We start from the raw sequence: 11184 nt of genomic DNA, 5'->3' as shown, positions 1-11184 counted from the left end.
CTATCAATTAGTCAAGGCTGTCATTGCCTCCCTGCCTGTTCTGGATAATTAACAGCCCTTTCACCCACCAAGCATTGGGTTAGAATAAATTATAGACACCGACTGGGCAAGTAGCCTTCGGCTTGTCTCCTATCGCCTTGGCCTGGAAGTGCTTCGGCTGGGTGCCTGCGGGGCCGATCCCTGCCCGCTTGGTCCCTGCTGGCAGATGGACAGATGGACGGTCCTAGCTCCGCTCCTGCACCTTCCCTTCTCCATGTCCAGCCTCTCGTAGAGCCCCGTACCTCATTCACAGGGAATTTCCCTGTTCCCTATAAGATCTAACAGGCTTTTCTACTCCTGCTTTTTTTATCTGATGCACTGGCAGGTATTGTATAATGCTAATTTTTTTCTGTTCAGTCACATGGCATTAAAACAAATGGCAAATGTAAAGAGTCCAAACGTACTGTGTCAACACATCCACCTTCACCAACCCGGTTTCTCTGTGACTGGGGCCTAAGAACAGAAGAACTGGCTTTTATCCCATCATCTGGAGTCTGTAGGGTTCTCATGATATTTCGTTAATATTGAGCTTTCAGGAATTGGCAGCAAATGCCTTTTAATCCCCAGAAAGCCAATTGGCTACTTTTTTTTTTTATTTTTAAAAAAAGCAGCTTAATTTTGGTTTGGTTCTTCCCGCTGCTGAGTTACTGCCACAGCCCAGGGTCCGACAGCGCTGCGGATGGAAGCCGCAGACCCCAGGGCCGCCAGTTCTCTGCTGGAAACCCTCTTTGCACCGTGCTCTTGGCTGGCTGGGCTCCTTTGCGCGGGTGTTGCAGCATCAGGGGACGTGTGGCCTGGGCTGCCCCTGCTGTATGAAGGGTCCCCGGGCATCTTGGTAGGGATGTGGGACGGGGACATCGGTGTGACACCGAGCCCACCCGGCAGTGGCCGTGGCGTGGGGCAGCAGGAGCTGCTGCAGCAGGACAGGGATGGGAAGGGGCTGCTCCTCCAGCCCGTTTGGCTGTTGGGGGGGGGGTGTCTGCATTCCTCCACACAGAGGTTCTCCTGTTTGTCCCATTAGTGCCATCATTAAAAACCAGTTAGTCTCCTACAGAGAGCAAATGCAGCCCAGCCAGGGCCTTGCGGAGGGGCTGCGCAGCCCCAGACCCCCGTGTCCCCTGCCAGCCCCGGGGAGCGCTGGGGTGAGCCGTCCTCCCCCCTCTCCGCTTGTGTACTGGGGCTAATTGGTGCTGGGCACCCAGGAGCCCAGCTTCACACCTTGTTAGCATGGCAATTAGCTCTCTTTACCCTCCTGATTGCTCTTGTGCATACTTGACTCCACTCCATCTTTCCAGCGAGTTATAAATGCAGCGCTGGGGAGGCACGGGGGAGTCTGGCTGGGGCAGGGACACCAGAACCATGCTGGGGACCATCCTGCTGCTGCTGGCCCTGGCCAAGCCGGCGTGCCAGAGTCCGGCCGGCGCAGCAAGCCGGCGGGCTGAAGCGCTGAAGAGGCTCCTGGAAGTCTTTGGCATGGAAGACCCTCCGCCCCCCCCAGCCCACTTCAAGCAGCCGCCCCAGTACATGGTGGATCTATTCAACACTGTTGCCAACGCGGACGGTGTCACCAAGAACCCCGACATCCTGGAGGGCAACACGGTCCGCAGCTTCTTGGAAAAAAGTAAGGGCGGGGGGACAGGGCGGTGGGAAGGGGCCAAGTGCAGCTGGCAGAGGCGCTGCCCCTGGTTTGGCTCCGCTTCTCAACCCGTCCTTCCCTCCAGCTCACAGTGAGAAGATGCGGTTCCTCTTCGTCCTCTCCAGCGTGGCCAAGTACGAGAAGATCCTGATGGCAGAGCTGCATCTCTTCCGCCTCTGGCCAAGGGCCACCGACGGGCCCAAAAAGCACCACTTCTGCCAGGTGAGGAGGGGGATGGGATGGGGATGCGGATGGGGACAGGGATGGGGACAGGATGGGCATGGGGCTGGGGACGGGTATAGGAATGGGGATGTGCCCCAACCTGTGCCCGGGGATGCCACTGGCACACTGCGGTCACTCGCCTGCAGCGGGAGCACGGCCTGGGTCTGTGAAATTCATACGACTGAATGTCGCTGCATTGCACAGAGAATCATAACTTTGGGGGATTCTTAAATATCATTCTGGTTTTTGCATGCACCAGCCAAGACACCTGTGGGTTGTGACAAATCCAAGCTGACAACTCCCCCATCTCCCACCTTTTTTTTTTCCCCAATACCTATGTCTGGTGTCTTTCCCCTCAAGAAAAGGGGACATGCTGGTGGTAACTGCCCTTTGCTGCCTTTCCCAGGTCAGCGTCTACCAAGTGCTGGCAAAGAACGAGCCGGACACCCCCGGAGGGAAGAAGCTGCTGGCAGCCAGGCTTGTCTCGCTCCAGGGCTCAGGCTGGGAGGTCTTTGCCATCACGCAGGCTGTGAGTTGCTTTTCCCTTGGTTCGGGTGGCACAGAGGGAACCCTGGGGGTTTGCATGCGGGAGGTTTTTTAACCCGTTTCACCCCCAGCAGCCTTTTGGGTTCCAATGCAATTTCCTATCTGTAGTCTTTGCAGCAATGGGGGGGGGGGGGGGTGAGACCCCTGCCAAGAGCCCCAGGGGGCTGCTCCATCCTGCCCCAGACTGGTCCCACTGCTCTGCAGGTAAGGCTGGTGCTGGCTCCTGCCGTGATGTCCCCTGTGCTGTAGCCCTGGAGCAGCACGGCCCCTTCCCATGGCTTGGAGATGAACTGTGGCCACGGGGGGGGGTCCGGGTTTGCACCACCCCGCTGCTGACAGAGCGCTGGGTCTGCTGGCCTGGCACCTGCCATAGGGACACCAGCAAAGTGCATGTCCTGGCCCGTGGTGCCATGGTGACACCGGTTTGGTTCCCCAGGTTCGTGACTGGATGGAAGACGAAAGCAGCAATCAGGGTTTGCTGGTGATGGTCCAGGGCCTGGGTGGGAGCCCGCTTGAGCCCCCACCGCTGCAGTTCGCATCCAGCAGAGACCACCACGAGAGCAAGAAGCCCATGCTGGTCCTGTTCACGGACGACGGGCGCCGGGGAGCTTCCCTGCCCATGGGCGGCTTCCCAGGTGGGTCCCACACACCCTGGCATGGCTCCCTCGGTGCCACCGTCCCCTCGTCCATGGGGCACTGGGGTGGTCCCTGCACGTGGGCTCCTTCAAATCCAAAGCTCCTTCTCTGGCCAGAGGGAGAGACCGTCTCCTTTCTGGTTTAGTCTGTGCAGGCTTGCAGATGTAAATCTGGATTTTGCTTGCCGTGATGAGTGCGGCCATGGGGCTGTGAGTTGTCACCTCCTGGTGGCTCTGCCTGGGCTGGTGACAGGCTGTGACTGAAGGGCTCGCTGTGCCAGACAGCTGCGGAAAAAACCTGTGGGGATGGGTGGCTGGGGGGGCTGCAGCATGTTCTCCCTCCTCCCAGGCTTGAGTGATGGCTAATGGCATCAGGTGCTTCTTTCTGGCAGATATACAGCCTCAGGCCCCCATTGTCCCCGCCAAGATGTCGGTGCCCAGGCTGACCGGGCCTCGCAGCACACGCTCGCTGGACCGGCTCCAGCCCTGCCAGAAGCATCCCTTGTCTGTGGACTTTGAGGAGATTGGCTGGTCCGGCTGGATCATCTCGCCGCGGGGGTACAACGCCTACCACTGCAAGGGCTCCTGCCCCTTCCCGCTGGGCGAGAACATGAGGCCGACGAACCACGCCACCGTGCAGTCCATCATCAACGCCCTCAAGCTGAGCGAGGGCGTCAGCAGCCCCTGCTGCGTGCCCGACAAGCTCTACTCCATCAACCTCCTCTACTTTGACGATGATGAGAACGTGGTCCTCAAGCAGTACGACGACATGGTGGCTGGGAGCTGCGGCTGCCACTGAGGCAGGAGGAGAAGGAAGGTGGAAATGCCGCCCCAGCGTAGGCTGCTCCTACTGCCTCCAGAGCACCTCTGGGGGGGGGTCTCTGTCCCACAAAGCCCTCTAAAAGAGACCAGGGCGAGCAAAGCAAGGGGGTGCCCGGCTCTGACCCAAGTGGTGTCACCCCTGGTAGTGCCCGGGAAGGCTCAGGGCTGAGCTCTGATTAGAGCAACCTGAATGAGCCCGTGCAACTCGGCAGCCCCGGGGCAACAGCTCCATTTTGGGGCGCCCTGTGTGGGGGGTGCAGGTTTCCCTGCCTGTGCAGAGGCTTCCCGCAGGCTGTACTATATGTATATAGCAAGAGCACTAATATATGACAGAAACTGCCTGTACAATGACCTGTAAATGTCTGTACATTTCTGCATTGTGACTTGTAAAATTAATTCAGAGGAACTATTAAAAGTGCCATTTTCCAAGGTGCTGCTTGTGGGACCGCTGCCTGGGACAGAGCTGGCCAAGGGCGAGCAAACACCCTGCAGGCATAGGGAGGGGTGGTGCAAGCAGAGAGATGAAGATTCAGCTGCAGTGCAGTCTCCAGGGTCAGGGGGGAGGTTTGGTTGGTGAGCCCATTGGTGTCAATGTGGGTACCGGGGACTGGGTGTAGGTGCTGGGAGTCAGGGGTGCTGGGGGGGGGTCAGGGCAGGGGTCCCTATGTTGCACGTGCTGGCACAGCCCCTTTGTCCCCTGCGATCCAGGACTCGGTGGGAGTGTGGCTGTCCCTGCCGGAGGGCTCAGTGCCTCTAAGCCTCTTTCCAACAGTTTCCAATAGCAGCAGCTTAACTGTGGTCCCAGGCTGACACCAGGACCCCTCCAGCAGCTCTTCATCTCCAAGCCCAGCTTGCAAGTGACCAAATCCCACCCTGGGTCAACAGGCACCAGTTTCCTCCCACCACTCACCAGAAAGCAGCACCAGCAGCTGTTGGCCCTTCCCCACCATGCCCTGCCTTGCAGTCTGGGGTCCCTCTCCCCATCCCACCCAGGTGAAGGGTGAGCCCCCCTCTCCCCAGGAGCCCATTGACTAGATACGGTCTCACGCCTTCCCCTGTGCCCCACAAGCGTCTCCCCCACTGCCCCGGGGATGTGAACACAGGGCAGAGCCAAACTGTGCATCCTGAGCACATGCAGATGTCCCAGCTCCTCTTCCAATGCACCCAGGACCAGGCACCTCCTCCCAAAACTGACATGCCGATAGGCTCACCTGCATCCCATGAGAGCCCTGACCTACCACGGATGGGCAGGAGAGGTGGTTGTGAGCCCTGGAGAGACATTCCCTCCTCAGGCCCAAATTACAAGCAGTTTACTGAATTATTTACAGAAAGTGGCTGGCCAATAATCCAAGACAATGAATGGTTCTGGCCTGGTTTATTAAATGCCTGTTCCTGGGGATGCTCTAGCTGCCAGCTCTGCACCCCCAGGCTGCCTGTGGTTCCTACTGCAGCAGCATCCCGAGCCAGGACTGTGCCCCCAGGGCAGTGGGAAGGAAAGTGGGTTGGCAGGATGCATAGCTGCAGTTTTTTCTGCGGACCTTCATGCAAATCCCCATGCTGGACTCAGCCTGGGCTGAACGTCTGCTCGGCTGGGAAGGAGTCATGGGGTCCCGAGCCACTGCCTGGTGGGGGGAGCCTCTGTGTGTCCCCCACTCAACCCAGAGCAGGTGCCTCCACAGGTGTCACACTGGGCTTCACTTCGTCATGATGCCCATCCTCAGAAGGTGACAGAGCTCAGCCCCATGCATCCCACCGCTCACTCCCTGTGTCCTCAGGGTGCCCCATGCCCCAGACCGTGACAGACAGACGTCCTGCCTTGGCTGTATAGCACGGTCTTTAGCTGGTCCTTTACTGACTGCTCTGCGAGACAGCAGCGTCCAGCATGCAATATTGAGGAAGGTCACAACACAGTCAAGGGCACATTTCATCCTTCCAAACAGCCTGAGCTGGCAGTGGCACCTCTACAACAGCAGACCCCCCCAGATGCTGCTGTGACTTGCTGCTTGCTGCCCGAGTTGTGGAGCTTCCCTAGGGGACAGGACCTGCTGGAGGGAAAGCCAGGCTGGAGGGCAGGATGCATCACGGTGGAGACGGTGTCCAGAGGGTGAAGGGCTGGTGGTCAGTGGTGATAGCGGGGGTCAGCTCTGCAGCACTCCGACAGCTTGTGCAGGACTCGCTCCTTCAAGCGGATCCTCCTGGAGAGCTTGAGCGAGTGGCTGGTCTCATTCTCGTGGGCCTTCAGCTTGGCATAGTAGTCAGAAAACTTGTTGTAGAGGATGGAGATGGGCATGCCATTGAGGATGATGCCAAAAGAGATGCAGGCAAACGCCACCATCCTGCCGAGCACTGTGTCGGGTACAGTGTCTCCGTAGCCCACAGTGGAGAGACTGACCTGAGCGACGAAGGGAAAGGATAAAATCCTACATGAACAAGCCCAGCAGATCCTGCCTGCTGGTACTGAGACCCACCTCCCTCTGCCCCTGGGTGAGAGCTGGGTATCAGCTGCGAATGACACTGCACCGTGGCTGCAGCCAGCTCAGCTGTCCCTGCTCCAGCAGCCTGCACGGCCAGGGCTCAGCTCCCTGGGCTGTACCTGGCAGGCTTGGAGTGCCCAAGGAAAGGGCTGGATGAGGTCCCAACAGCAGAGACCAGAGGCAGGCCTCCCTGTCCCCTCCTCCCCTTTGCGTGCGTCTCTTCAAAAAAGCAGCTGGACATCACCGAGCTGAACGTTCCCCAGCAGCCAGACTGTCTGCTGGAGCTTCCTGCCCCCACAGAGTGGTGGCTCCAGTGCTTCCTGGCTGTAAGCTGCCTGGTCCCACAGGAACGACGCTTCCCGGACCCTCCCTCGAAGGGAAACAGAGCCACTGCCCAGGAGTGCACCTGGAGGAACCGAGCTTGGATAACAAGGGAGCAGGACTGTGGGGACAGGGTTAGAGCTGAGGCAGAGATTTGGGCTTTGCATGGAGTCATGCTGATGAGGGATAGGATCAGCCTGTGGTGTTTAACTAAAATCTGGTGATTTTGCACTTCCTCGGGGCGGGATGAATTTGAACCAGGCAGCCTGTGGTGGCCAAGGGGGATTATAAGAGCAGAAGTGACCTGTGGGATCATTTAATCCGTAAATCAAAATGCCCTCATAACCCCTGGCTCTCAAGTGCTTTAGTTGCTCCTCAGAGGTAATCCCAGGTTTATTATAGTGCTCGGCTCAGCAGAGCTCCCGGCTCCTGGCATAAGCAGGGCAGCAAACAAGGGCTTCTGTCCCTGGGTGCAGCACACCCCAGTCTGTGTCCTCTCTCAGGACACAGGCTGAGGCATGGTGTGACCACAATTCCTTGGCTCCTGTGTGGAACCATGGGTCCCCCGGCTCAGCCCCACAAACACTAACCCCCTCACGTCTCCCGAGCCCAGCCAGCCTACAAAGCTGCACAAGCCTCAGACTGTCCCAGGTGGCGGTCCCCATGCCCACAGGGTCTGAATCACATCCACCCAACACTTGGGTCCCATAAAGTCTCAGCCCATAAAGTCTGGGCTGAGTTACATCCCCCTTGTCACTAACCCAGGCCTGGAGGTTCCCAGGCCACCACCTCTGTCCCTACCATGCCCCCCTAGCACCAGCTTTTGAGCCTCTGAGCTTAGCCCAAATCCCTGATTTCTTTTCTCTGAGCTGGTGGGAAGACTGGGCCATTTTCTGCCTCCTGGCCAGCAGCAGTGGTGAGCACCAGGGCAGCCCCTACTCACAGAGCCCCACCGCACCCCTCTCTGGAAGAAGGTGCTCACACCTTACCGCTGCCCACCACCATGCATCAGGGATACTGGTGAAGTTGGTGCCTGGGACATCGTGTTCCACTGAGTGCATAAGAGCGGAGAAGGTGAAGACCCCCATGGCGATGAAGAGGAAGAGGCAGCAAACCTGCTGGTAGCACTGGCGCATGGTGAAGCCAAAGGCCCGGAGGCCAGTGGAGTGGCGTGCCAGCTTGAGGATGCGGAAGATCCTCATGAGCTTAATGAGTTTGAGGACTTTGCCCAGCTTGCTCACATTCTCCACCTTGTGCAGTTCCTCATGGTAAAGCGTGTCTCCTTCGTCCAGATTTTCAAATAGGATCTGGATGTAGAAGGGCAGGATGGCCACCAGGTCTACAGCATTAAACGCTGCCCGCAAAAAGTTCTTGAAGCTGGAGGAGGATATGAGCCGCATGAGGTATTCAGAGGTGAAGAAGATGGCACAGATCATCTCGAGCTGCTCCATCCATATCTTCCCTGTCTTGTGTTTCATCTCTTCTACTGTGCTCAGTGTCATGCCCACGATGGAGATAAGCACAAAGAAGCTCGACAAGACAGCAATGATCTTGGCTGCGACAGAAGAGTATGGGTTCTCAATAAGGTTCCAGATCATCTTCCGAAACCGTCCCAGAAATTTGCCCTCAAACTGCTCTGCGGCATCCAGGGGCTCCAGTTCTGCTTCCAGCTCCTTCTGTATTTTCAGGTACTCACTGAGTTCATCTTGCTTTTCCTCCAGCAGGATCCGGCAGCAGCGCTGGGAGTATTTCAGATGGATTCCCCAGTACTCGATTTCCTCCACAAAGTTACTGGGGCACATCTCATCCATTACCCACAGGACCCCGCTGCAATAGAAGTGGAAGATGTAGTGGAAAATTGAAGGATCTCTGTCAAAGAAGTACTCATTCTTCTGCACTGAGTAGTCATCGCAGAGCTGCAGCTTCTTCATAGGGTCTGTATAAATGGCCAGCTTCCCAAGCCTGGTGACGGGATACTGGGCTGCTACCTTGTAAGATATCTGGAACAATTTGCCACCCACATTAATGTTGAGCAAGTACTTGTTCCTTTGGATGGGAGTCTTGCTTTTCTCCTGATTTCTCTCCGTCACATTCTGCATGGAGCTCCATTGCTTTACCAGGCTGTCCTGTGCAAATGGGATATAGACTTCCTCTTCCTCCGGTGTCCGGCAGCAGCCCCGGCGATCCCCTATCTTCAGGCTGGCAGAGAGACTCGCACGTCTCATCCCCAGCTGCCTCATTGTGCCTGACCCTCCAAAGCAGTGACTCCCGTTATGGGCTGCGGGACAGCAGCTCTGCCTTCATGGGAGCACTCCCACCAGGCATACACTGACTGGGACAAGTGCTGTGAGCTCAAAGGACCAGTGGTGAGCTGCTGCCTGAGGGGCACTGGCCATGTCATGGTGCCATGTGGCACCTGCCAGGTTCCCAAAGCTGATTGCTTATCAGATTGCAGTTTGCATCGCAGGAGTCGGAGGCAGCTAAGTGTCCGCTCCTTAAGACAATAATGAGATTGAAGCACTAGCCCTTTATGTAAGGAACTATTTCCAGCTCTGCACTCCTCTTTTTCCTTACTCTGTTCTTATTAGCTGTCTGCATTTGTCACACGCTAGCCTGTTTCCAAGGAGGGCACCCACGATAGCAAGTTGAAAAGAGAGCATGAACTTGCCTTGATTTAACCCTGAAAGACCTCCCTTGCCAAGCACAGAAAAGTGCAGGTATACAGGATTTGTATCAGCTTTGTACCCCCACAACAGATGCTGCTCTTGGCACCAGTCATTCATTAAGCACACGAATGCTAATGCAGCTGCCCCTGCTCCATCAGCTCTCATAGCCCAAAGAAGGGAAACGGTTGTTACTTCCCAGCTCATGCCTCAAAACCCCACAGCACAGATTTACAGGTGAATAGGTGAAGGAGCCATCTGACCTTCCATGCAGTGCCCAAGCGGATCCCCAACATGACAGATTGCTGCTGCACTGTGCCACCTGCTCATACACCGGCCTTCAGCCCCATTACTCCCACAAGCAGGGGCAGGAACATAGAAGGGGACACTGGAAATGCAAGTATGCAGTAAAAGTTCCCCTGAACTATAGGAGCTGAAGAGGAGGAAATAATCCTTTGGATTAGCAAGTAAAAGGGGAACCAAAATTAAATGGGCCAACCTTTGATGTCTTACGCTGGAACACAACCCTACCTCACCATGTAAAATATCACATTGATTTCCATGAACTGATCTAATTAAATATAGAAACCTGGAACACAAAGCTGCTCCTAGGCTGAAAAGCAGCTCAAGCTTCACTACAATTGAAGTCTCTGAGCCTGGGGATTAGGACAACAAAAATGCTTCTGGCACCAGACAGAGGAAGGGAAATTGCTGTCACAAACATGGCCCCAAGTTTTGGCACAAGACCCAGAAAAATGTGTTTGTTTCAGCCCTGAAACACTCAGCCCAGGGATCAGTAAGCAAAACCTGCATGGTCTTGCAGGGGGAAGAGGCTGCAGCTGCTGAGTTTACCCACCGGCCTTGCTCCCCATCACACAGAGCAAGGGACTTGGCCCCATGTGACAGGAACAGCATGTCTCAGCTCAGCAGCTCGAGCTAAGAGGATGATCTGGGACAGGCTGGTGACAGCTGACCTCTGCCACATGGCCCTGACAGCACAAGCACTTCTATCAGCTGTAGCTCAGCCCTGTCCTGCTGGGATTTCTGAAGCACCTTCCCACTCTGCTGGGCACCCCACTCCTTGCACTTGCTCTAATGAAGAAGGAACAAGTTCAGGAAGTCTTAAGTTTTTCACCTTGCTCTTGGCTAAGCTTTCCACTTATCTATTCTGCAGTAGCACCTCTGGTGCCAATGCCAGCTGTTTCTCGTCTTCACACACTCTGCTCCCCGTATTTCATTTTTTCTATTACAGCTGATGTGTGCTAGAGTCATTTCAGTCCTGGGAAGACACAGCAGCACTTGCTTTCCCTATCTGCCCGTGCCAGCCCACCCACCATAAGTCCTCTTTTCCAGGATGTGACAATCCAAAGGCGATGCAGCTCCTGGCCTCCTGACTACAGCATTCAAGGAAATGCACAAATCCAAGAAAAATTAAAAATCCAGAACTCATTAGTTTCACATTCTTTATTCCCACGTGTCATTCGCCAACAGCTATTTCCACTTGTCCCTATGGAAACAGAAGCAATGTTGTGTGCACCCTTGCAAATAACTTCTTGGAATAACTCAGTACTTCATACCACATACAGAAGTTTCTCCTGTAGGGTATAGCAGCACACACACACTGTCCAGGAGTGGAAGACTCCTGCTTTAAGGCTGATGACCGGTGTCTGCTTGGCAAGCCAAGTTCTGACCTTTAAGGCACAGAGATCAGCAGCCTAAGCAGCAGCTTTCTATCTTCTTTGCACTTAGTGAACACTTGTGCAAGGAGTATGTGGTCAACACTGAACTAGAGGCACTGGTCAGTGATTTCCTCCCTGGGCTGCCAG

General features: G+C 55.8%; 2 protein-coding genes across 3 annotated transcripts; one reads left to right on the top strand and one right to left on the bottom strand.

Annotated features, from left to right (window-relative positions):
* Positions 1-1344: 1344 nt before the first annotated feature.
* LOC126041854 (bone morphogenetic protein 2-like) lies at positions 1345-4160 on the top strand. The gene is made up of 5 exons (XM_049808179.1): positions 1345-1660; positions 1761-1897; positions 2304-2426; positions 2880-3078; positions 3471-4160. The coding sequence occupies exons 1-5, from the start codon at positions 1345-1347 to the stop codon at positions 3875-3877; spliced, it is 1182 nt and encodes a 393-aa protein (XP_049664136.1). The 3' UTR covers positions 3878-4160.
* An 817-nt stretch (positions 4161-4977) lies between these two features.
* On the bottom strand, positions 4978-9208 carry LOC126042215 (potassium voltage-gated channel subfamily V member 2-like). Of its 2 annotated transcripts, none has more exons than XM_049809000.1 (2): positions 7685-9203; positions 4978-6292 (listed from the first exon to the last, which is right to left on the bottom strand). In XM_049809000.1, exons 1-2 carry the CDS (start codon positions 8933-8935, stop codon positions 6020-6022), a joined length of 1524 nt encoding a protein of 507 aa, XP_049664957.1. In that variant the 5' UTR covers positions 8936-9203; the 3' UTR covers positions 4978-6019. The 2 variants fall into 2 exon arrangements, with proteins under 2 accessions (XP_049664957.1, XP_049664958.1); XM_049809001.1 differs by having other exon boundaries at positions 6032-6292; positions 7680-9208.
* Between the last annotated feature and the right edge of the window lie 1976 nt (positions 9209-11184).

Source organism: Accipiter gentilis, chromosome 8 (genome assembly GCF_929443795.1).
Source record: "Accipiter gentilis chromosome 8, bAccGen1.1, whole genome shotgun sequence".
Taxonomy (NCBI): Eukaryota; Metazoa; Chordata; class Aves; order Accipitriformes; family Accipitridae; genus Astur; species Astur gentilis.
This window is presented reverse-complemented; position numbering and strand designations above follow the sequence as displayed.

Excerpts from the sequence above, each read along its gene's own strand:
- LOC126041854 (XM_049808179.1), top strand. The coding sequence starts at position 1,345 with ATGCAGCGCTGGGGAGGCACGGGGGAGTCTGGCTGGGGCAGGGACACC. Across the intron at positions 1,898-2,303 it reads AAAAGCACCACTTCTGCCAG|GTCAGCGTCTACCAAGTGCT; the intron begins GTGAGGAGGGGG and ends TGCCTTTCCCAG. Across the intron at positions 3,079-3,470 it reads GCCCATGGGCGGCTTCCCAG|ATATACAGCCTCAGGCCCCC; the intron begins GTGGGTCCCACA and ends TCTTTCTGGCAG.
- LOC126042215 (XM_049809000.1), bottom strand. The coding sequence starts at position 8,935 with ATGAGGCAGCTGGGGATGAGACGTGCGAGTCTCTCTGCCAGCCTGAAG. Across the intron at positions 6,293-7,684 it reads ATGCATGGTGGTGGGCAGCG|GTCAGTCTCTCCACTGTGGG; the intron begins GTAAGGTGTGAG and ends TTCGTCGCTCAG.